The sequence below is a fragment of the Nicotiana tomentosiformis genome, chromosome 8 (genome assembly GCF_000390325.3).
Source record: "Nicotiana tomentosiformis chromosome 8, ASM39032v3, whole genome shotgun sequence".
Taxonomy (NCBI): Eukaryota; Viridiplantae; Streptophyta; class Magnoliopsida; order Solanales; family Solanaceae; genus Nicotiana; species Nicotiana tomentosiformis.
Genome location: NC_090819.1, coordinates 81,929,653 through 81,954,064, shown reverse-complemented (window position 1 = coordinate 81,954,064; position 24,412 = coordinate 81,929,653). Strand labels below are relative to the sequence as shown.

Genomic DNA, 24,412 nt, shown 5'->3' with positions numbered 1-24,412 from the left:
TCATCAATGAGGAATTTTCAGAAACTATTATAGTTAAGTGGCTATTAACGTGTTATAGCTACAATATCCATATTTACTGGCCGTGGCTACAATTTCGTTGCTATTGTGATGTATTTCATGTATTCGTGCGACTGTATTTATAAATATAATGAGGTAATGCGCCTAAAAAATAGGGATTACATCTGTTTAATTTTGCATTCTATGTATTCGCGTCACTGTATTTATAAATTAATTTACCTAAAAATAGAGATTACAACTGTTTAATAACGGAAAGCGCAATAAATCAGCATGTATCAATTCGATTGTATACACTGTATTTATTTGGATATATTTGTTCTTATATATTTTACATTGTATTCAATTTCACTATATTGAATTCAGTTGTATTCAAACAATAGAAAATCAAGGTGTATACCGCTCTATTTAATTCGGTTGTATACACTTATTCAATTAACTTATATTCAACCTTCGAAATACATAATTACGGGCGAAAAAATGTACTTGTGCAGAATACAAATGTATTTGAATGTATTTGTATATAATACAATGTATTTGTATCATTGTATGTGACTCAATAGCAAAGAAGAATATTTGTATCATTGTATTTGTATTGGTACTCAATAGCAATGGATCTATATAAAAAAGTTCCAGATCTATTTTATTCACCGAGCTACCAGAACTAGATGTAAATTCATCCGTACCGGAAAGTTTTAGATTTATTCTCCTCGTCGAGGTAAGAAAAACGAAAAGGGAGTAAGAGAACAGATCTGGCCATGGCTACTAATTGAGCTTTTGAAAATCTGAAGCAGAGTCGCTGGAGAAGAAGGAAATCTAAAGCAGAATCACCGAAAATCTGAACAGATCTGGCCATGACAGTGAGTCGTCAGATAAGATGGCGACCTTGCCGAAGAGAGAGGGAAAAGAGAGAGAGAATTGAGGGAGAAGAGAAAAGGTTGAGGGAAAAGTTGAGGGATCAGTTGTATATATTTGTACTTTGTTATAAAATATAAAAAATTACTATAAATAATAATATTTTTAAGTATTTTGATTTATAATAAATATGATGCATTATTTAGCTATATCATGTAAAATTTCCTTCATTAATCTCCCTCCCCTCTTCATCTCTCTCTTCATTCTTCTGCCACATTCTCTCTTCTTTAGATCTTTTATGCTTCTCTTCTCTTTTCTCATCTCCTTTTTCTTTTCTTCCTCGGAGAATTCAATAATGGATTTAATGTCGTCGTCGATCACCAGTGAATCAGTCCTTATCTTGATTTTGAATTTGAATTATAAAATTATTATTTAGTTGGGTTGAGTATTATTGCAAACGATCGAAAATATCTTTCGAAGTTTATATTTTAATTTTGAAAGTTTTCGGTGAAGGGTAACGTTGATTTTGGATAAACTTTCAGATTAAAATTCGAAGAGGAAGAAAATATATTAAAATTGTATTATAGTTATATGAAATTTGTATGAAAACTCTATTTAATTGTATTATGTTGTAGTTGTATTTTTGTATGAATATCTAATGAACGTTGCAAATAAGTTGTATATTTTATGAATCATTATATTAAATTCGATTTAAGTTATAAATACTCTATTTTACATAAAGTTGTATTTACGTATCAAATTTATATTAAAGATATACTATAGTTGTATGAAAGTTGTATTCTGTTGTAGTTGTATTTTTTGTATGATTATATGAAAGTTGTATACATGCATCAAAATTGTACTAAAGTTATATTATAGTTTACAAAAGCTATTTTAAGTTGTACTCCTATGATGTTTTAGTTGTATTATTTTTGTATCAATATTTGTATGAAAGTTGTAAATGAGTTTCGTTACCCAATCTCTGTACGTGAATAAATCTCATGTTCCTAGATAAAATGACCAAAATATTGGGAATAATTTTCGGTCATCACAATTTTGTTTGAATTACTGATCTGTTTTCATGATATGGATGATATTCCACGATATACGAATCAATGGAAGCAATTGAAATATGTAGCATAAATTGAAATATGTGGCATTTCGTAAAAATAGATGGCAGCAATATGTGGTATAAATTGACAGCAAATTAAAAGAAGAGGAAGGCGACGAAAGAAGAGGGAGAGGGGAGAGGAGAAAAAAAGAAGAAGAAAAATAGCGTAATTGAATCTCATAATTGAAGTCACTAATTATGGTTTGGGAGTCTTTTAAAGAGGAACGTATCTGAGTTGTTAATAATATATAATTATAGCGGATAAATAACTTTAAAGAACTTTGGTAAACAAGTTTGAATTATGATATATGAATGAAAAAATCTTATTTTTTTGGATGGTATTATATAGGTTAAAAGTGGATTTTGAACTTACAACTCCGATAAATTTCGATTTAATTTTGCAAATAATGCAACAACAGTATATACCTTTTTGCCCTTTTGCAGTATATCCTTCTTTTCACAATTTGGAATTTTACTCCATATTTTATTAAATAAATAATAATATTACTTTTTTAAAAAAATTGCACGTTACTGTTTTGCTTAGGGTAAAGGTGGACAACCCCTTCAAATAGTATACTCATGTTTAGACACAGATCATCATCCATCAAAATACAAGAAAAGGAAATCCTAAAATCTAGAGGCGCCATCAAACTAAGAAAGGGAGATACTGCTTTTATAGGATACTATCCTCATATTATCTCTCTTAAATTTTTACCTTTGTTTCAGATCATCGTACTTTCCACGAATAAGGACAAGAAGGGACTGATATGAAATCTATTGTGGTGACCTTGAAATGATTATAATGATACTTTTATATTTTAAACAAAAAAAAAAATTCAAAAATACCCTTCGACTATTAGAAATAGGACAGGTTTACCATGCGCTAAAAATTGGCATCATTGGTGCCCCTGCCGTGACCTAAAGGGGTCATTTATACCATATTCACCAAGGGACGCAATTTTCGAATATTTTTATTTCCAGAAAATATTTTCTCTTTTTTAAAATTCACCTGACACACCCCACCCTCTTTTTTTAAAGGGTAAAAAAATACTCCCGAACTATACAAAATAGGACAATCATACCCCTCCACGGCCCCTTATTTTAGTTTTATTTATTTATTTTCCTCCCCTTCGTTTTCTTTCTCTTTCGTCTTCCGCTCCTTCAACTCCATTGAAGAACCTCCCCCGAACCTCTCAAAGAATTCCAAGCCATTGCTTTTTTTATCTCCTTTCTTTCATTTCTTTCTTGTTCTTCTTCATCTCTTTTCAACCCCCATTGTGAGTGAGTGACATATATTTTTATTTGCATGTATTACAATTAAAATAGATTGGTTCTCTTTAACGTAATCTCTTAAACTCTAATTGGTTTCTCTTCGATAAGTCACTCCCTAATGAATTTAAGTTATGCGTACAATTATCTATTAATAACATAGAACCCTCCAAGATTATGAGGATTATTCCAGCTGCAAAGAGAGCATGTAAGACTAGGATAACTTTACCGATAACAAAAATTTTAACTTTTATGTAACTAAATAGTTTTTAAAAATTAAAATTAAAATAAAATGAAAAATTCAAATTTTTCGTGACACTCACGAGTTGATCTTGCCTTGAATGTCTATATTACAAAATTTACTATTTTAATTTAACTTTTACATTAAAAAAAAAGGTTACCTAAAAGGCCTTGCCTACCAAGAAGTCATGTTTTAACTCTCGGTAATGTTATGTCTGAAGTTTTCTTTAATTTGAGTTACTTTCTTTCAATACATATAAAATCGTAACATATGGAGTATATATCGGTTGATGCATCCATTCATCGGTAAAAAAAGAAGCAAACCAAGAGGAAACGTGTCTATCAGTAAAAAAATAAGTCGTTTAAAGCACTCATGGTATCTAAGTACAATACTAAAGGTACACTTGAATATGGAAGTTTCATGAAGGTGGACGTAAGCGTATTTTTATTAGCATGTGTTACTTTGTTTGAATTTTTTTTGGGAGTCTTTGGGAGGCGAGAGGAAGAAGAAGAGAAAGAAAATGAAGGGGAGAAAAAAAGAAATAAAAAGATAAAACTATAATAAGGGGCTTGAAAAGGGTATAATCGTCCCATTTCGTATAGTTCATGGGCATTTTTTGACCATTTATAGAAAAAAAGAGTGGAGGTGGGGGTGGGGTGTGCCGAGTGGATTTTAAAAAAAGAGAAAATTATTTTTTCAAAATAAAAAATTTCAAAAATTGCATCCGTTAGTGAATGCGGGTAGTAGTGACCCCTTTAGGTCACGGCAGGGGCACAAATGATGCCAACTTTTAACGGAGGGTAAATTTGTGCTACTTTAATAATCGAGAGGCAGTTTTGAACCTTTTCTGTTTTTAAAAACCTCAACTTTGATAAGACCTCATTCCCCAATTCGTATGTCGTTTATTTATTTATTATTTTTTGAGATCTCAAGATGTTTGACTCCTCTTGTAGTAATAAAGATCATTTAGTACTTTTACAAATTTACGGGCTTGATCATATATCTAATCTCTTCTCCTATGATTCTTTACTATTTCTATATTTCAATTTGCTTTACTGTTTTAACTGTGCTTGCCTTAGCCGAGGGAAATAACATCTCTATCCGCATAAGGTAGGGATAAAATCTACTAGACACTACTCTCCCCATAACCCACATATAGAAATATATTGGGTATGTTGTTGTAATCATATATCTAATCAGAATCAAACGGAACGTCATATTTTTGCATCTCACTCAAACGGGAACGTCATGTTTTTGCATCTCACTAACTTCACAATTCTCCTTTTTCATTTCTAGTTTTGAGTCTAGTGATTCTGTATTGTTCTATATCCAAGCATTTTATGTTTTTGAAGACCCAATGGCCTAATATATTTTCTAAAATAACATGTATTGTCACGTCAGCAAAATTACTACAACATGAAAATTTTAGCGTCTATTTTGTTGTGTTGCGTATATTCCAAAATAGATGCTTATACACTAATGTGTGCGACTTCAACACCCGTATCAACTAGGGGGGAGTAACTGAAAACATTCCTTCCAGTCCTAAATCAAGATGGTCGAGAGAAAAATATGGTCCACTACAGGAGACTCCATTACTTGTCAATACTACTGTTCTCCCCAACAGCAGCTACAGCCTACAAGACACAAACACAGTTGTGAGAGAGGAGCGGGGGCAAGACATCTCTAAGGAACTATTCCAAAATTCAGTATCAGCAAGGCTACTATAAGATTCAAGGAAACACTATGACCGTGGCATTAGTTATATATACTTCAAATCAACTGCTGAGACATTCCTATATGCTTCTCCTTCCAAGGAACAGCCTTCCACCACCAATCACCAAGTAAATCAATATTCCCTCGTACTAACTGTACAATAAACTCTACCAAAATGAACTGATGATGTAGCACTCATGTTCAGTTTAAAAGTTTTGCTATGCAATTTGATTGGGTCAGACATCACAGTTAGACTTTTGCGCAAAACAGGCCCACCACATATTTCAATCAGTGCTCGAGGCATCCAACGGGAGAGCTGAAAGTGGAGAACCTGTAGGAGATGTCATATTATTGTCTTTGCCTGCTAGAGTTGGTACGAGATAAAGTTGGTACTTCCTGATAGTTGTCAGATTCATCCTCTTCGTCAGAGGACAAGAAGGAAGGACCCATCCATGCCTTGAAACTTTCATTCACACGTCTCTCTACATCTGGTGTGACCTCCATTGGATTTGCTTCAAGCATTTCTACTCCAAGATTGCGCCCACTAAAGTCACTTTCATCCAGAATTACAGCAGCTTTTCTTCTTAGAAAGAAAGCAGTTCCTCCATATAGAATCACCAGCCCCCATGAAGCAATCTCGTAACACCAAAACAAGGGCGCTGAGCAGCTGCTCCCTAAAGTGAGAAGGGTTGAACCAAGAAACAGCGCGAGCAGACCAAATACAATAGCAAAAGCAACATTGAGAATTGATAGACAACGCACTCCACCTGTTAAACACAATGGTGAGTTCCAAGACACACTTTAGTAGGAGATGATATGAATGAATCAATCCATTGCTTCCAATCATCATACGTGCAACTTGGCAGGGAAACAAGAGCACCCTTCCCCCGGGAATATGGTAAGGGGTGAGACAGAAAAAACCAAGAAATCTAGCAAACGTATTAAATCATCTCAGCATAAGTAATTCAAAACTTCCTATCATGCATGTTAATTGTCTTCCAAAATTCTCCTTAAAATAAACTCATTGCAGCCCAAGTTTCCTACTTTTGTGGGCCTGATCCTATCCACTAATACTGTTCAAGTTGGTTTTACCTTCAGAATGCATTAAAGAAATGGAATCCTTCTGGAGTTGACATCTCACACTCGCGAACATATACTCCTTTATTAATATAGTTAGCAAGTTCATAGAACACCAATAACTGGGAGAGCTGTAAATGAACCAAGTTCATAACCAGAGCTCAACTCAACTTCTATGTACTCAATTTTTTATATTATATATATACACACACACATAAATATAATGCGTATACATATGTACACACGCAGAGAAATCCCCAGTGGGATTTTAGTCCGACTCATTGGCCCACAGGTTTGCACCTCCCGGGAGTATGGGTCTGCCCATCTACCTTCCCCCCAACTTAAATACTCGAGCTCAACTCCTTCAGTTATTAAACTATCGAACTTAACACTGCCATGTAGCTCAATTATTTAACGAGCTACACTATGGAAAACTCAGATCGACTTGTTTAGAGTTTAATACCAAACACTTACCACCCCAACAATTTCCTCCATAGATATAACAGGTAAGTTACTCCTGACAATAGTTTCCAATTCCCCAACCCTAAGTGATTCAATAGGCAAATCATTGTTTTTATCATGAAAGTGTCGTTTGTAAAAGAGTAAATAAAAAAGGGACAAAAACGAGTTCAAGACCAATCTCGAAGTCAACTATCATCACGAATGAACTCGAGCCCAAAACGAACAAGCTGAGCTAAACTCAAGCTCCAATTCCACAGAAACATAAGCTGGCCCAGTTCGACCTCGATTCTTGGCTTGTATGACAGTCAAGCCCAAGCCAAGCTCACAGCTTTTATAAGTAGCCTAGTTCTAACCTCCAAGGCTTGCCTTAGATCGCCACATTTTTAGCTATACCTATAGGGTGTAAGAATATTTATTCGACAAAGGTAGTCCTAACAGGTTCAATTATCTTACATGATCTAATATGCTTTTGAAAAGCTTATAGCAAGTACCATATGTGATAAACAATGGAGTATTAAGTTATTAACCTCATACTTGGACTACAACAAGGTTATGTATTATTTCAGTTATATTATTTTTAAGTTCTCAAAAATATCCATATTCAGCTGTAATTTTCACTACCAAAGACATTTCTCGTCTGGTTCTTTCGCAATACTGAGAAAGAAAAAGACGAAGCCAGCTTACCTAAGACAAATTTCTAATAGAGATTGTGGTTTTTGTTAGATAGATGTTATTCAAATATCCTACTATTATTTTCATACTTGAAAAGAAGATTTACGATTCACCAATTACTCCAAATTCACAAAATAAAAAAATAAAAATAAAGACTAAGAGGACTCCTCTTTACTCATATTAGTTACTTTCTACCAAAGAAAAAAAGAACATCAAGATCTAACTAGACTTCCATGAAGATATGAAAAATGAGCAGCTTATAAGTTCCGGTATATGGAAAGAACACGTTTTTCAATTTTTAACGTGGTTTAGACACGATCTAGATCTACATTGCTCTGGTTAACACCTAAACACTTGCATGGCCAAAGTTCGAGAGTCATTACAATATTATTCAATCAATCTTAAGCAAATTACTTCAACTCAAAAGTGTAGGACATCACACAAAGCGACCTATCAAAAGAAAAAGGAAAGAACATCTAACAAGGTGTAACACACAGAACATACAAATCTTTATCCATCATAATTTGTTCGTAGTGTGATGGCTAATTTAAACAAAGTGAAAGAAAATATTCAGTACTATTAGTTTTTGCATTTTGAACTGGAAACAAAGCAAACAGACAGAAACTATAACCATGGCTTTGCACATAAGCTTACCCAGCCAAAACATTTGAAGTAACTTGATGCAATTTAACTTCAACAAATCAATAAAAAGCAAAAAGATTTCCAGCTATTCAAGACAAGTCAGAAGCACCCTGGTTACCAAACTCATTGCAAAGGGGTCTCTGCAACTCATGAACAATTTCTTACTAAAAGGACTTGATATAATACAAGGCAAAGCACCTGAAGCACTTGATATAAGGCTGTAATGAGGTGAGTTGCCTTTAATATAACAAGTTTATGGGGTCTGAGAACTAAAACATTGATGGGTGTATGAAGCACCTGAAGAATGTACTTTCTTCCAATCACACACTACAAGTGAGTTTCTGTTTTTTGACTCAATTGAGTCAACAATAGCTCAGCAGATGATATGCCAACTTCGCTCTAGCTATAATTTTTTCAAGCTCTGGTTTTAGTCCACCATCTCTCTTGGTTAAACTTAGTTTAATTTGATCCAAAACAAAAAATAAGAAAATTCAAAAACCAAAACAATATATGAATAAATAACTGGACCACATTTGGTCCCCCAGACAGCGTACACACTACCCTCCCTCCCCAGACACCACTTGTGGGACTATACTGGGTATGTTATTGTTGTAGTAGTATTTGGTCCCACAGACACAAATCCAAGTAGTACCCAAACACTTGTTAATATGCTACATGCCACTTAAAAAGGAATACCAGCTATAAATTGTTATTCACATGCTGTAGCACATCAAAATTTTCCAATTGTCATTTATTCCTGAATTTAGCCTACTCGAGGATGATATGGCCAACTTCTCAGCCACTTAAGAAACTACAGACTTCCAAATTCAATAGGGAAGTATGGCCAACTTCTCTTCACTATGACATCTTTGAGAGCCTGTCGCTCCTGTAACTTCCGATTTTTAAACTGTTACAAACTTGCCATAACAGTGGGTTACATAGCTTTGACTTGTAATACTGCAGATAGCTCCTTATTTGGTATCACAAGCTTAAATAACCCCACTCCATTAAGGAAGAAAACTACTGAAAAGGCATCCATGTTTCACCTCTCAATCTCTTGAATCTAGGATCTTCTTTTGTTCTTTCCTAAGACCAGCTAGAGCATGGACATGCACACCAAATACACAGACAACAAAGTAGACAAAACAGACAGACAGAAAAGCAATTGAATCTGTTTGTAAATCGATGCAAAAGAACATTACTGAAACGACCTAATTTCTGCAGGCCTGAGGACGCAGCTCAGTTAGCTTTTCCATAGGAAGTTTTGGCACTTAACCTCTTAAGTGTTATTCTACTACAAACATTAGAAGCACGAATCTCAAGAAGATCGTTCTTTTTACAAAACAATAACTAGAACATCTTATCCCTGAAGGGAAGCATGATATCACCCACATATATAAACATACATAACTTCAAACTTGAAATGTATGAGTCATAAACAAATCTGCTGGCTTCTCCACCAAAAATAGCTGACATTCAAAGCACTTCTATTTATAAGAGCAGCATTTATTTGCAACCATCCTAGAGACAAATACAAATTCTAGTATTCACTCAACTAGCACTAGCTTAACAGCTTAAGCAGTGAAAAGAGGAAGCGTAGCAGGGGGGAAAATATAATTGGTTGGTGCATAGTTCTGGCTTAGAAGGGAAGGGGAGGTAAAAGAGGAGGGAATGCAACTCTATAACATCAGCCATTTTCTGGAAGGAGAAGGAAAAGTAAATGCCTTTTGCTTCCCTAGCAGTAGTTACTACTGAAGTACTACCCTTATTGGAGGTAACACGAATCATAGGAGAACATATAATTCAAGAAGCATACCCCTTCTAGAAGCACAATAGTTGTTCTCAACAACCTTCAAGCATCCATGTCTCATGGGAGCAGTGTAAGCGACCATAATACCTGCAAATTTTGAAGTAATATCATAAAGCAAAACGGTGACAGCTGTAATCTTCTTCCTCTCCTTTTTTTAATAATGATAAGTCGGTTATAATAGTAGTCTTTATACAATTAAACAATTAAAACTGCCAACCCATCTTTTTAGCTTTAACCGGTTTACTTTACCCACAAAAAAAAGGAAAAATAAATAAATTAAACAATTAAAACTGGTAGCAGCCACACTTTTGAGCTCAGATGCACAATCCTGTTATTTGCAACCCCAATTTCAGTTACAATTGGATGCAAGAAACTACAAGGGAAAGAAAAACGCAGTAGAATTGCCAAAGAAGTTATCGTTTATACATATGTGCGCGTATGCAATAAAATGCTTAATTCTCAGTCATCAATCCTATTCTTCTTTTCCTATTGATTGACCATTGAACCCAGAGACGATTCACTCTTTGCAGACATTTAAAAGATGAGAAGAGTTGAAATTGTTCTTATATCTAAAAGGACGGACAAATATATGACACTCCCTACATTTCAAAGTGCGGGGAGGGATTCAAATTTGAAGTGTTTACATATCCAAAAGCCATGCTTGAACAAAAATGGGTTAGTTTTAGCCTCCAAAAAACTATGCCCATCTGGGAAGATTGATTGAACATCCTTTAAAGAATTTAAACTTGTACCTTTTCATCTCTAAGTTCACAAAACCTTCCAAAGACCCTAGGTTCAGAATTTTCCTTAAAGACCCTAGGTTCAGAAGTAAGGTGGAATAAGAGTATCTCTTGGCAAATAAGGTAAGAATTTTCCTCTCCTTGGTATATTTAAACTCGTCTAGGTCATGGCTAAATTGTGCGATGGGAATTATGGAATTAATACTTAATAGTGGAAAAAAAATCGTATTTTGACGTTGTTGTTGTTGTATCAGCTATTAAGTAATTTTCTAAGTTTTGTTGTGGCTGGAAGTTGTTGGGAGTAACTTGAGTATATAGTTGGTGTAGTCATTGATATGTGTTTTGAAGGAAAGAAAAGATTGGAGACGTATGGTTGATAATCGTAGCCGAGCTTTCCGCTCGTTGTATCGTTGTTTGGGTTGTAAAACTTGTTATAGGAGTTGATGGTTGTGTTGTTATATTACCTTGCCTATGGTAGGCTTTAGAAAATGATACGAACAAGGAAAATACTGTCCATTTAATTGTAGTATAGGTTATCTTCCGTTATGCGATTAAGAGAATTGTTCGTATGGTTGACAATAGTATTATTCTTGTTATCGTATAGATCGTGAAGTAGATACGAGTTGAGCTCTTGAGCCAGTGGATTAAGACAAGATATGTTAAGGCTAATCCTTCCTTCTTTTGGCATGATCCAAGTAACGATACGTAAATGTAATGTTATTTCATAAATAGTTCTACTCTTAGAAGTTAAGGATGCCTACGTTATTCATTCCTGTAAAATGATAGTCAAAGCATGTCAAAGTATGTCCCTAAGTCTCTATTGAGGCATACGATAAAGATGTTAATGTTCATATTGTATTGTTATATGCATCTTCATTTACCACCGAGCTACGGCCGGTCGGGCAGTCATGCATTTAACCCCGAGCTACGGCCGGTTGGGCAGTCATGCATCTTCATTTACCACCGAGCTATGGCCGGTAGGGCAGTTACCACTGATCAGTTGAGCAGTCATGTTACGATACGAATAATAGTCCCAAAGAGAGAAAGAGAGGCATTATATATATAAGTGTAATTAGTATGCATATACGATTGCACTTCAGAGGTTCAGGTTGATTTTTATATCTCTTATTAATGTTGACTTATTGTTATGTTTCAGTTCTGCCTAACATACTCGGTACATTATTCGTACTGACGTCCTTTTTGTTGTGGACGCTGCATTCATGCCTGCAGGTGTAGGTAATCAGTTTGACGAGCCCTCATAGTACACGAGGTTAGCATTCAGCGAAGATTCGGTAAGACTCCACTTCATTCAGAGTGCAGCCGAGTCTATAAGTCATCATGTCAGAATTTTGCTACAGACTTATGGGTAGGCCGGGGCCCTGTCCTGTTTGATGTTGAATACTCTTAGAGGCTTTGTAGACACAGGTTCATTATGTATAGTATGTCAGAGGCCTTGATAGCCTGTGTATATTCATGTTTTAAGTACGATGGATCGCTGATACATCGTTTGCTCACTTACAGTTATACATTATGAGTTGTGACCATGTTGACCCATGATAGTTACAAAAAGGAACGAGTTTAGCCAACTCGACCTATGTATGTTCTAGTTTTGGTCGAACGATCATGAGTTACAGAGTGGTTCGCTCGGGCCAGTATGGCCCGCGTGCCAGCCACGCCTCCCCAGGTTTGGGCGTGACATTTTCTATTGACAATATCAAGGGGAACCATCATCAAAATAACTGCCTAAGTCCAAATGTCAGTTAGAACTCCACAAATGAGCAACGAAACGCCGAAAATCACTAATTCCAGGTGTAACTCAAATATAAGAGACAATAAAATCACTGACTATCTTATCTGCATAGCTGCCATAGCAGCATCACTAAAATACACATTCTACTCTTTGAAGGCAACAACAATGTCAAAACTATATTCGAGCAAAAATTAGCGTAATTCACCCTAAAAGAATGAACAAATATAAAGCTTGTGCAGTAATACAAGTATACACAACAACATTTACCATATAATGTTCAGAATACCTCACCTGTAACTAGTTGCACTGCCAAGCCTGCGAAAATGCAGATTCTACTCTTCAAATGCAATAAAAAAGTCAAAATAAGGTTCGCTCACTTTACCTCTTATTGATACTGATGAATAGGTAATATACACGATCACATTTACCATATAATAATTAGCAATTAGATACACCAAAGAGACCACGAAAATGAAACACACATTCTACTCTTCGAATTCAATAACAAAATCAAAATTAGGTTTACTTCTTATTCGCCCTAAAACGATGAACACATAATACTAACTACTCTGTGCTAATCTAAATATACACTCAAAACATTTTCAAACATAAATTTTTCTCATATCTCCTCACCTGCAATTAGATACACTGCGGAGACAGCGAAAATGAAGGTGGAAGGAATGAACACAACCATCCAATAGTAATCCACAGTCTCCTGATTCGTTAGGTAAAATGCACCAGGAAAACCATCCGAATCACCAGCACTACCACTACCACCGCCGCCGGTACCAGTAGAAGCTATGTTAGTGAAATGAATGGAAAGCGGCTGAATACGGTAGTCACCGCAGAACGGGCGGCGAGCAGGATCGACAGGAAACACTATTTTCAAGCTGATAACAGTGCATACGATAATAGCAAGTGATATTAGGGTTAAAGTGCAGATCGCCAGTGGCCTCTGGAGACGATTCCATGCCTTGTCTTCCTCGCGAAGACACTCGTATTCGTGTTTCGGCATGAACGCTTGCCGGAGTGCATCTCCGATTATCGCCATTTTTTTCAACAGCTGTATAAAGGCATAAATGCGTATGTATGAAGAATTTAAAGGTGAATTAAGGGTTTGGAGAGCTGAGAGAAGAAAATTCTGGAATCGGAAGGGGAAAAATGGAAGTCGTAAGCGGTGGGTTGGGTGGTATGTTCTTCAAAGTTAGTTCGTTGCTTTAAGCTTTCTCAGATTAGCACCGTCACGCATATATTTCCTTTTTATAATTTTTGTATTTATCATTATGGAATTTAATTTGACACTTCTTTTCCTTGTGTACTAGTAAGTATCTATCTTGTGCGTAAAGGTAGCTCATGCTTTCGAAAGGTCGTTTTTTTTTTTTTTCTGAGATAAAAGAAAATTAGTACTCCATTATTTCTGGAAAATAAAATTAGGAGTCATTTCACATTATATTTTGACACGTCTATCGTTATTTGCGGAAAATTCTGGCATATGAATATTTTTCTTTCCCAAGATTGAAATCTTTTTTGCACGCGTTAGGACATAAAAATTATAATTTTTGAAAAAAAAATTAGTATTTGAAGTTAAGTTAAAAATAATATTTAAAATTTGAAATTATGTTTGGATATGCATTTCACTTGAAAAAATATTGCAGTTTTATGAGTGAGGAAAATAAATTTCTGAAAATTTTGAAAAAATGGTTAAAACCACTTTTTTATTTTTGAAAAACTCATTTTTGAAAAATTTTCGGAAACTTGCAAAATTTTATGGACAAACACATTTTTGATAAAAAAAAATAAAAAATTATGGACAAAAGGGGCCAAATCATCTTTTCTTCTTTCTCTTTGGTCATCAGTGAAGAAATTTCCACTAATTCTAGTTTTTAAAACAAATAAGGACGTTTGATTCATTAATAGGCAGACAATTATCGAATGCGGAAATCTATTTCATGCCAACTTTGATTAACAAGCTAATCTCAAAAGTTTAAGGCATCAAACATCAGCCAGCAGTCTATATTCAATTGAATTATTTCGAATAGCAATCAACATGTATTTAAGTTAGAGACACAACAATATTACTATATTTTTTTTTGGACAACAGTATCAAAAATCATGTACTCATTACAGAAAATTACTTGTGATCATCTCCGTTGGGACTGGATTTACAAAACTTATCCAACTAAGTTGGGACACCCAAACAAGAGAGGCATCGAGGATTGAGCATATAAAGAAGGCAAAATATACCTATGATCGACTATCAAGATGTCATGCATCTAAAATCAACCATCTTGCCGAGCATCCATCCACACAACAAGCCATTTGCGATGTCACTTGGGGGAACCTCGTCACTAATTTTCTACACGAAATATCATATCATACAATAATACATCACAACAAAAGAAATTAGTGTGTAATCACTATTTCATCCAAAATATAATGACATGGCATAAGAACAGAGTATCACTTAAAATGGAGTACATTAATAGCATGTTTGGCCAATGTGGAGAAATCAGCTTATTTTTAGAAGTGCTTTTGAAAAAAATACTTTTGGAGAAAATCAATTTATGCTTGGTTAATCACTCTGAAAAGCACTTTTGAGCAATAATTTATGTTTGATCAAACTTTTCAGAAAGTGCTTTTAAGTATTAAATTACGAATAAGGGCATGAATAGATTTACTTAATAGTTAATATTATAAGTAAATAAATAATCTAAAAAATTTGTTATTACATGCAATAATTAAATCTTTTTATTTTATTTAAGTAAAATATGAAAATAAAATTTAAAAGTACTTAATTCCTTTAATATAAGTTAAATATATTAAAAATCATTCAACAAATATAAAATCATTCACCCCTAGAGTCACTATATATTAGAAAGTTATCCTAAAAATAATAAAAAATATTTATATACATTAATATCCTAAGTATTAGGTTTAACGGTTATTTTGGTATATACTATATTTTGTTAAGGGTATTTTTGGCAAGAAGATAAGTCAAAACTACGTCTGCTTCTGCTTTTGGGAAGAAACTACTTTTTTCTGCTTCTCAGAAATTGTAACGACCCAACCGGTCGTTTTGAGCATTTGCATTTCGCTCGATAGTTTACGGACATGAGTAGCTCCGTATGATGTATTATGACTTATGTGAATTGTTGGTTTTGGTTTTCAGGTTATTCGGGACTAATTTGGAAGAATGATTCTCAACTAGGGAGCTTTAAATTTAAAAGAGTTGACCAAGTTTGACTTTTTTGTATTTGACCTCGGATTGGAATTTTGATGGTTCTGTTAGCTCAGTTGGGTGATTTTGGACTTAGGAGCGCGTCCAGATTGTGATTTGGAGGTCCGTGGTTGAATTTGGCTCGAAATGGCGAAAGTTGAAATTTTGGAAAGTTTGTCCGGGAGTGGACTTTTTGATATCAGGGTCGGATTCCAATTCCGGAAGTTGGAGCAGGTCCGTAATATCAAATGTGACTTGTGTGCAAAATTTGAGGTCAATCAGACGTGATTTGATAGGTTTCGGCATTGGTTGTGGAGGTTTGAAGTTTCAAATTTCATAGATTTTGATTTGAGGTGCGATTCGTCGTTTTGATGTTGTTATGTGTGATTTGAGGCCTCGAGTAAGTCCGTATTATGTAATGAGACTTGTTGGTACATTTGGACGGGATCCCGAGGGGCTCGGGTGAGTTTCGAACGTAGTTCAGATCATTTCAAATGGTTTTTTTGCATTGCTGGTTTTTCTGTTGTTACTTGTTGCTTTGGACGTTCTTCGCGATCGCGAAGGCTTGGCCGCGATCGCGAAAGGTGTTTGGTCAGTGGAGCTATTTGTTCTTCGCGTTCGCGCTTTTGAGGTCACGTTCGCACTGGATTGAAGATTGTAGTCTTTGCGTCCGCGTCCATGGCTATGCGTTCGCGTAGTGTTGAGCGGGGGTTGATCAGTCTATATGGATTCTTCATCGCGTTCGCAGTGAGTTATCCGCGATCGCGGAAGTCTAGTAGTGTATTTCATCGCATTAGCGAGGGTTTTGCCGCGAACGCATAGTACAAAGTGAGGCAGTGTGGGTTTGTGCTTCGCGAACGCGAGGCTTCTACCGCGTTCGCGTAAGAGGATACTTGGGCAGAAGTATAAAGTACTCTATTTCGAGGGGTTCTGCCATTTTTACATTTTGGGAGCTATGGAGCTCGGATTGAGGCGATTCTTGAAGCATTTTTTACCATATGGATTGGGGTAAGTGTTCTCTACTTAGGTTTGATTATATTTCATGAATCTATCTTTGTTTTTGGTAATTGGATTGTGATTTTCAAAGAGGTAATTGGGGGTTTTGGCCTAAAGTTTCATAATGTGAATTTTGAGTTTTGAACATTGATTCGAAGTCGGATTTGAGTGAAACTAGTATGGTTGGACTCGTAATTGAACGGGTTATCAGATATTTTGAGTTTTGTCAGGTTCCGAGGTATGGGCCCGGGTTGGACGTTTTGGCCAGTTTTGGGCTTTTGATTAAAGATTCGACCTTTTTCATTTGGAATTATTTCCTTGGGCTTTATTTGATGTACTTGAGTTATTTTTGGTTAGTTTCGAGCCGTTCAGAGGTCGGAACGCGTGGGATGGCATTTTCGGAGCATCGCTTGGCTTGCTCAGCATTGGTATTGGCTTGTTCGAGGTAAGTAACTCTTCTAAACTTAGTGCTGAGGGTTTAAAACCCCAAAATACGTGTTATGTGATTGGTATTGAGGTGATGCACATGCTAGGTGACAGGCGTGTGGGCGTGCACCAAGTGAATTGGGACTATGTTGTTTTCATGGCACTGTATAGTAGTCCTATTTGTTAATATCTGTGTTTTCACCATGCGATAAAGTAAATGAGCTGTCAATCATGCTAGATATCATGTTTAGGCATTATGCTGATACTGTTGGGGACCCATAGTGGTCATTTCTTACTGTCATTTCACTGATTTTATTGATATTTCGTACTCAGTCATATTCATGCATTCATATCATATCTCAGTATGAGTTGTTATTTATTGATACATCATATAAGTATTGTCGTGCTAGTTTCATGACATTGTGAGCCCGCGAGTGAGACTAGAGAGATTGATGACTGAGTAAGGTCGGGGGCCTGTTTATGAGGATATTGATACTATAGCACGTGAGTTATCCGTGCAGATCCAGATATTGATATTATAGCACGTGAGTTGTCCGTGCGGATTATAGCGCTTGGGCTGTAGGAGTCCCTCCGGAGTCTGTACATCCCCAGTGAGCGTGGTTGATTATATTGAAGGATGGATATTCTGTGGACATGGATCTTGTTCTAAGCATTTATATACCCGGAGATGGATCTTCTCCATAGGGCCGGATTAGCCTTCCTCGGTACTGAGTGACTGATGGTCAGTGATGTATAGATTCCGGGATGAATCTTCCCTGGGTCGTGTGGGCCATATACAGTACCGAGTAGTTAAGCATGATGAGTAAAAAGTGTGAGACAATGAGATTGAGTACTCTGAGAGTGTGAGTACACGATTCATCTCTGACATACATGGCATTGGCATGCACACATGACATACACGCATAGAGATGCATTTTTTCTCATGTTGTACGGTATCACGTTATTCATGACCTTTTACACACATTGATATATGGGCATAGAGAGGTATTTCACACTTGATATCTGGAAAGAAAATGAAACATCTTATTTATTATGGAAAGGATATTTGAAAAAATTATAGTTTTTAAAATTACTCGTATTTTTGGCATTTTCGGTAAAAGATTTGGGTTTTCACTAAGATACTTGAAAAACATGACTATTTTCTGGAACTGTGAACGAGCTGAGCATTTTACTTCTGAGATACATCTCTTATTACTTGTATTATGATGTTATGAACTGTTGTGGGATATTGGTATTGGACCCGACCTTGGGTTAGCTCGTCACTACTTTCAACCTAAGGTTAGGTTTGTTATTTACTAAGTACATGGGGTCGATTGTACTCATACTATACTTCTGCATCTTGCATGCAGATGTTGATCGCTGATGTTGCTGTGTTCGATGGGAGCTGGATTGAAGATGTACCTGCATCCCGGTTGTAGCTGCCCCTTGTTCGTGGTAGCTTTAGATGTATAAAACTCTGTTTATGTACTTTTCAAACAGACGATATATTTATTTCATTTCAGCTTTGTAAATTCTATTCTTAGAAACTCATGATTTGTACTACCAGTCCTTGAAAAATGTATAAAATTCAGTAAATTACTATAGTTTATTTGTCTTGTTAATATCATTTAAATTGGATAGTTACTAGTTGGCTTACCTAGCGGGTTGGGTTAGCTACCATCACGACTAGTGGATTTGGGGTCGTGACAGAAACTGCTTATGCTTCTTTCCAAAAGCACTCTCCCCCCCTTCCCCCCCCTCAAAAAAAGTTTGACCAAACGCCTCAAGTTAGGGAAAAAAAATACTTTTAGCCTTTTGAGAAGCTTGGCAAAATAGGCTATAAGATGAACCATCCCGATGAACTTATCCACAAGAATAGGAAGGCTAGTGACAACTACAATTAAATTGTTAGCTTTCTTAACAAGAAAGATATATCGACACAATTTCCATACGTAGGGTGTTCAAACCGAACCGGAAAACCGCACCAAACTGATTAAAAACTCCGATTTGATTTGGTTTGGTATTGAGTAAAAAAATTCGAACCAAACTGACATATAAATATATAATTTTTATATATACTTTTAAGACTTTGTATAGAATTTTCTTACCTCTAAAATATTTAGGATCCTCTCATGGGATATAATATTTAACAGAATTGTGAAGTGTATTCATTTTTATTTACTTTAAATAATGGGTTGTATCACTTTTTTTATTAAGTATTCTTGAAATGCATCAATCATCTTTTTGTTCTTCCATATTCATATGTCAAGATTTCTTACATATTTTTCGAATTTGAAATAGTATTTTGATAATTCAAATTTATATAGGACACATCATTATTTAGGTATCATATTATATTTAATTATTAAATTCGATTAACCTTGAAAAGCGTACATCACTGAAAAATTATTGTTAGACGATTAAGAAAATAACTATCATGTGTTACCCAAAAAAATAAAACGAAACTCCTTCGGGAATAAGCTCAACCAAAAATAACCTTTTTACTAGTACATTTTTCATTCCTCTTTCCTTTTGCAAACTAAATAAAGGGAAACAAAATTTTAAAAAAAAAACTCTTAAACTTTCCGGCCCTCCTTCCCTTTTGCAAACTAAAATAAGAGAGAAACCTTCTAAAATTTTTTTATCTCTTTCTTTCCCTCCTTTTCGATCTTGCAAAAAGTTTTTGCAAATAATCTTGCTTCGTCATTCAGATTATACCGCTCATAAAAGGTTCGTTATCCTGGGCCGGACCTACCTTGTAGAAAGGGGATTCAGTTAACCCCGATTTGTTAAAAAAATTAATTATTTTTATCTAGAAATTTCATTAAAAAATTATGAAACTGATAAATATTTTAGTACCTAAACCCACTTGACACTATCATAAGTTGTAGAGCAGTGGCAATTGGGTTCAAAGTAAGGCTAAGATCACAAGTTTAAACCTCTGATAAAGCAGCAAACTAACTATGGCCTTTCTGCTAAATTATATATTATTTTGCTTATTGTTAGACCTTGATGTTTCCTATTTTGTGATGGCGCATAATATCGCCGTCAAGCAAGCCAACTGTGATTGATCAACTTAGTTATCCATTTTTGTATTTTGAAATCATAATTTTTCCTTAATTAAATCGTATGAAATAGAGTTTACACAACTACAATAACGAACAACCCGTAGGAACCCCCAAAACCCGGTGTCATAAGTGCATGAACATTTTTCTAAGGAGTACAATAATAATACAACATCTGTCCCGAATGTAATAAGACAAAATAAAATAAATAGTATAATGGAGACTCGGTGGACTGCGATGCGTAGCCTGGAATGCAGCTCACATGAGATCTCCTTAACAGGTGCGCCTACGCACCAAGGTGATCATCAATGAACCTGTCAGATCCTGCACATTTAGTACAGAAGTAAAATATGAGTACGTAGTAAGTATCTAGCCTAACCCCAGAGAAGTAGTGACGAGGGGTCGACATCGACACTTACTAGAAGTCCAAGTAAATAATATAATAATTCATGACAGATATGAAGCGCACAACAATAGTGGAATAAATCTGTAATCTCATGGTTCCCAATTATTTTTTTTAAAGCATAAATTCCTCGATTTTGTATTCTACCTTAATATCTCAGAAAATGCCAAGTGTTAATACCAAATATATAAGAAATACCCTCTAAAATGTCGGTCAACCGTGGAAAGATTAGCTCGTGAATATTCGAACTACTAGCAATATAATGCACGATTCTGTCGAGTGCGTTCGGCCCGATCCAGAATAATGTGTATATTGCCGAGGGTCGTGCGGCACATACCATAGGTGCATCTATATACTATCGAGGCGTTCGGCCCGCTCCATAAGAAAAGGAAGGAAGTTACCAAATTACGAGACACGTGTTTAAAATACAACATATGAGCATAAAATGAATATAATCTTTACCATTTCTCAATAACTCGCCCACAACTCAAAGTGTCAAGGCTTGGCCTAGTGTACATATATTTATTTCTAAATCAATTTCAATTATAACTTCAATTAATTAAGCTAGTAGAATCCAAATAATTCAAATATTACATGATAAAATTCTAAGTCTACCCGGACATAAACATGCTTTAGCTACGTACGGACTCTCGTCACCTCGTGCGTACGTAGCACCCATAACTAGTTGCACATAACAATAAATATCACCTAGGGGTAGTTTCCCTGTTAGACAGGAGACTTACCTCGCTCCGAAGTTTCATAACCGGCTCCCGCGCCTCTCTAACACCTCAAACCAAAGCCCATCGATCTGAAACTAGTCAAATAACGTGCAAACCAATAAAAAAATATACTCTAATACCCATAATTAATCAATTTAAACAATTCTCAATTCCGCTCGAAAAGTCGATAAAGTCAACCCTTGGGCCCACGTGCCCGAATTCTGAAAATATTCGAAGACAAACTTTACCCATAACACCACGAACTAAAATATATAACTTATTCTAAATTCCATGTCCAATTTCGTGGTCAGAATCCAAAAATACCAATTTTCTAGGTTTTCTACAAAAATCTCAATTTCTACAAATTTTCATGCTTAAATCCATATATAAACCATGTATTTAACTCACAATGTGAAAAAATTACTTACCCCATAATAGTTGATGAATATGGCACTCCAAAAGTGCTATAAAATCGGCTCCCATGGACGAAATGATGTGGAATTGAGCCATTCCCCCGTTTTAAAAGAACACACTGCCCAACGACCTTTTGCACCTCGGTTTCTTAGTCGCTTCTGTGGCTCCGCACCTACGAAAATTCCCATCGCAGGTGCGATTTCTACTAACCCAGCCAAGTTCATTTATGCGGACAAAATCCGCTCCTGCGGTCTCGCTTATGCGGAGCCATGACCGCTCCTGCGGTCCAGCACCAATGGCCCAGCCCCGCTTATGCAGTGCCTTCGCCACTTCTGCGGATGCGCATCTGCGCTCCCAACTCCGCTTCTGCGACCCTTCGCCCAGCTGGCCTCTTCCGCTTCTGTGGAGCATTTACCGCATCTGTGGGCTCGCAGATGTAGAAATAACCTAGCATTTGCGGCCATCCCTACTCAGTCCAAATGTCACTTCTATGACCACTACGCCGCTTCTGCGGACTCGCACTTGCGGCCCTTTCCACACAGGTGCGATTGCACCAGCTACCAGCTGCTTTAGCATTCCCCCAAGCCCAAACTCGGTCCTCTTTCAATCCGATTCACACCCGAGGCCCCCAAGACCATATCCAAACATACCAACACATCCCAAAAATACATTATGAACTTAGTCGAAGCCTTAAACCACATCAAACGACATCAAAATCGTGAATCGCTCTTCAAATCAAACTTATAAATTTTCAAATTTCCAAATTCTATATCTTGTGCCGAAACATATCAAATCAATTCGGAATGACTTCAAACTTTGTGCACACGTCAAAATTTACGATACGAACCTATTCCTAGGCTCGAAATCCCAAACGGACATCGATAACACCAAAGCCCACTCCAAACCCAATTTAGGAAATTCTTAAACTTTCAAAATGTTAACTTTCCATAATAAACGCCGAAATGCTCTCAGATGATCCGATAATCAAGCCGAGTATATGCCCAAATCCGAAATTATCATAGAAACCTATTGGAACCTTCAAATCCTGATTCTAAGGTCGTTTACTCAAAAAGGCAAACCTTAGCCAATTCTTTCAATTCAAAGCTTCCGAAATTAGAATTTTCTTTTCAAATCAACTCTGAACTTCCCCAAGTTCAATTTCGACCATACTTACAAGTCATAATACCTGAAGAGAAGCTATTTAAGGTCTCAAAATGCTGAACGACACATTATAGCTCCAAAATGATCAGTCAAATCGTTACAACTTTACATTTTTTTTCATCTTTCCTTTTAATAATTAAACAAGTTCCTCCACAAACCTCTAAGTTATATATTCAGTTATTCAACATTGGTAGATCTGAAATATAACAAAACAAAAAATTATTAATTCGGACATAAATAAATTTAGAAGTGAGTGAATTGCACAATTATTACCTGGTTGTACATAAAGAGTAGCAATCAGTTCCAGCAATTAGTACCTGGCTGGACACAACGAAAAACTATAGCAAAATATCGCCTGGGCGTTCTAACTTCACATAAGTTATGAACATAATTGATCCAATCCAATCCCGGGAGGTTCATCCCGAGGTCATGATCTATCTCCCCACAAACTTTTGGATCATTCCAACTTAAAAAAATGGCAACTTCGATGAAGCTCCAAGCTCCGACGAGCTCTATTTGGCTAGAAATAATGTTCAACCCAATTAAATACAGCAAAACCAATGTCAAATAATTTCTGTACCTCATGAAAGTGTTTCTAATCCCTCTTCTTCAGCTTTGATCCACTCAGCTGCGACGAATTTGAAAAATGGAGAATTTGGCAAGTTGAGTATACAAGGTGTTTGACAAAATGCCAATTTCAATTTCACGCCAATTCAGATAGCTTCAAATGTTGTACATGCGTCTTCTCATCAAATACAATCCCCCATACAGTTTTTTGATAAAAAACAATTTGACCAATTCGAGTAATTCTTCTTCATATATGAATGCTAAACTTTTTCGGCCAAAAAGCTACTCTTAGTCATGGCTGTTTTTGAGTAAGTCTTGAAACGGAAGCTTGGATCTTAAAAAAGATTATAATCCATATTAAATCCTATGTATTAAAGTAAAAGCTTCGATCAACAGAAGCTTGGCATAACTTAGAATTAGTCCTTTGTGTACATAGGATTAAATCATATACTGAAATATTAAAAGAGAAGTTTAGCGGAAAAGTTTATGGCAAAAACTATATATTTTCCAGCAATAAGTATGAGAAGTTTATTTTTTGGACTATTTCACGCGCTTGAAAGATGTGATGAACATTTGCCTTGCCATGTTGATAAGTAGGGATTTTAACCTATTATTTGCTCTCTTTTACTTATATTTTGGGCCAAATATGCGTGAAGGTATTTCCGGAAACTAACTTAATATGCTTGCTTGCAGGGTTTTGTTCGAAATGAGCCAAAGAAGCCATAACCAACTCATAAAGGAGTCAAACTTGAACAAAAATCAAGTCTAGACCAATACTGTGGAACGCGGACAGCGATAGAAAAGGGCGGCCGTGAAATTATCATCATTGAGGCGGCCATTATTCCGTGGACCGCAAAATAGAGATTCACAGAGGCTGCTTTGAGCACTAAAATTGAGCGCTGAGAGTGGCAGAAAGCCGCAACCGCAAAGTGAATGACGCGGCCACGGTTGGAATTTAGCGGACATCGTTTGTTGAGGTTCAGAGACTTTGCAAGATGGGCATAAATAAAGAAGGCGGTCCGCGTCCAAATTACACGACCGCAAAAGAATCTCACGCGGATGCGGTGAACATTACGCGGTCCGCGAA

The 24,412-nt window shown here is 36.0% G+C and overlaps 1 protein-coding gene across 1 annotated transcript; it reads right to left on the bottom strand.

The window, feature by feature from the left end:
• Window positions 1-5,171: 5,171 nt before the first annotated feature.
• On the bottom strand, window positions 5,172-13,586 carry LOC104092598 (uncharacterized). Its single transcript, XM_009598232.4, has 3 exons — window positions 12,991-13,586; window positions 9,874-9,954; window positions 5,172-5,971 (listed from the first exon to the last, which is right to left on the bottom strand). The coding sequence occupies exons 1-3, from the start codon at window positions 13,406-13,408 to the stop codon at window positions 5,553-5,555; spliced, it is 918 nt and encodes a 305-aa protein (XP_009596527.1). The 5' UTR covers window positions 13,409-13,586; the 3' UTR covers window positions 5,172-5,552.
• Window positions 13,587-24,412: the final 10,826 nt, after the last annotated feature.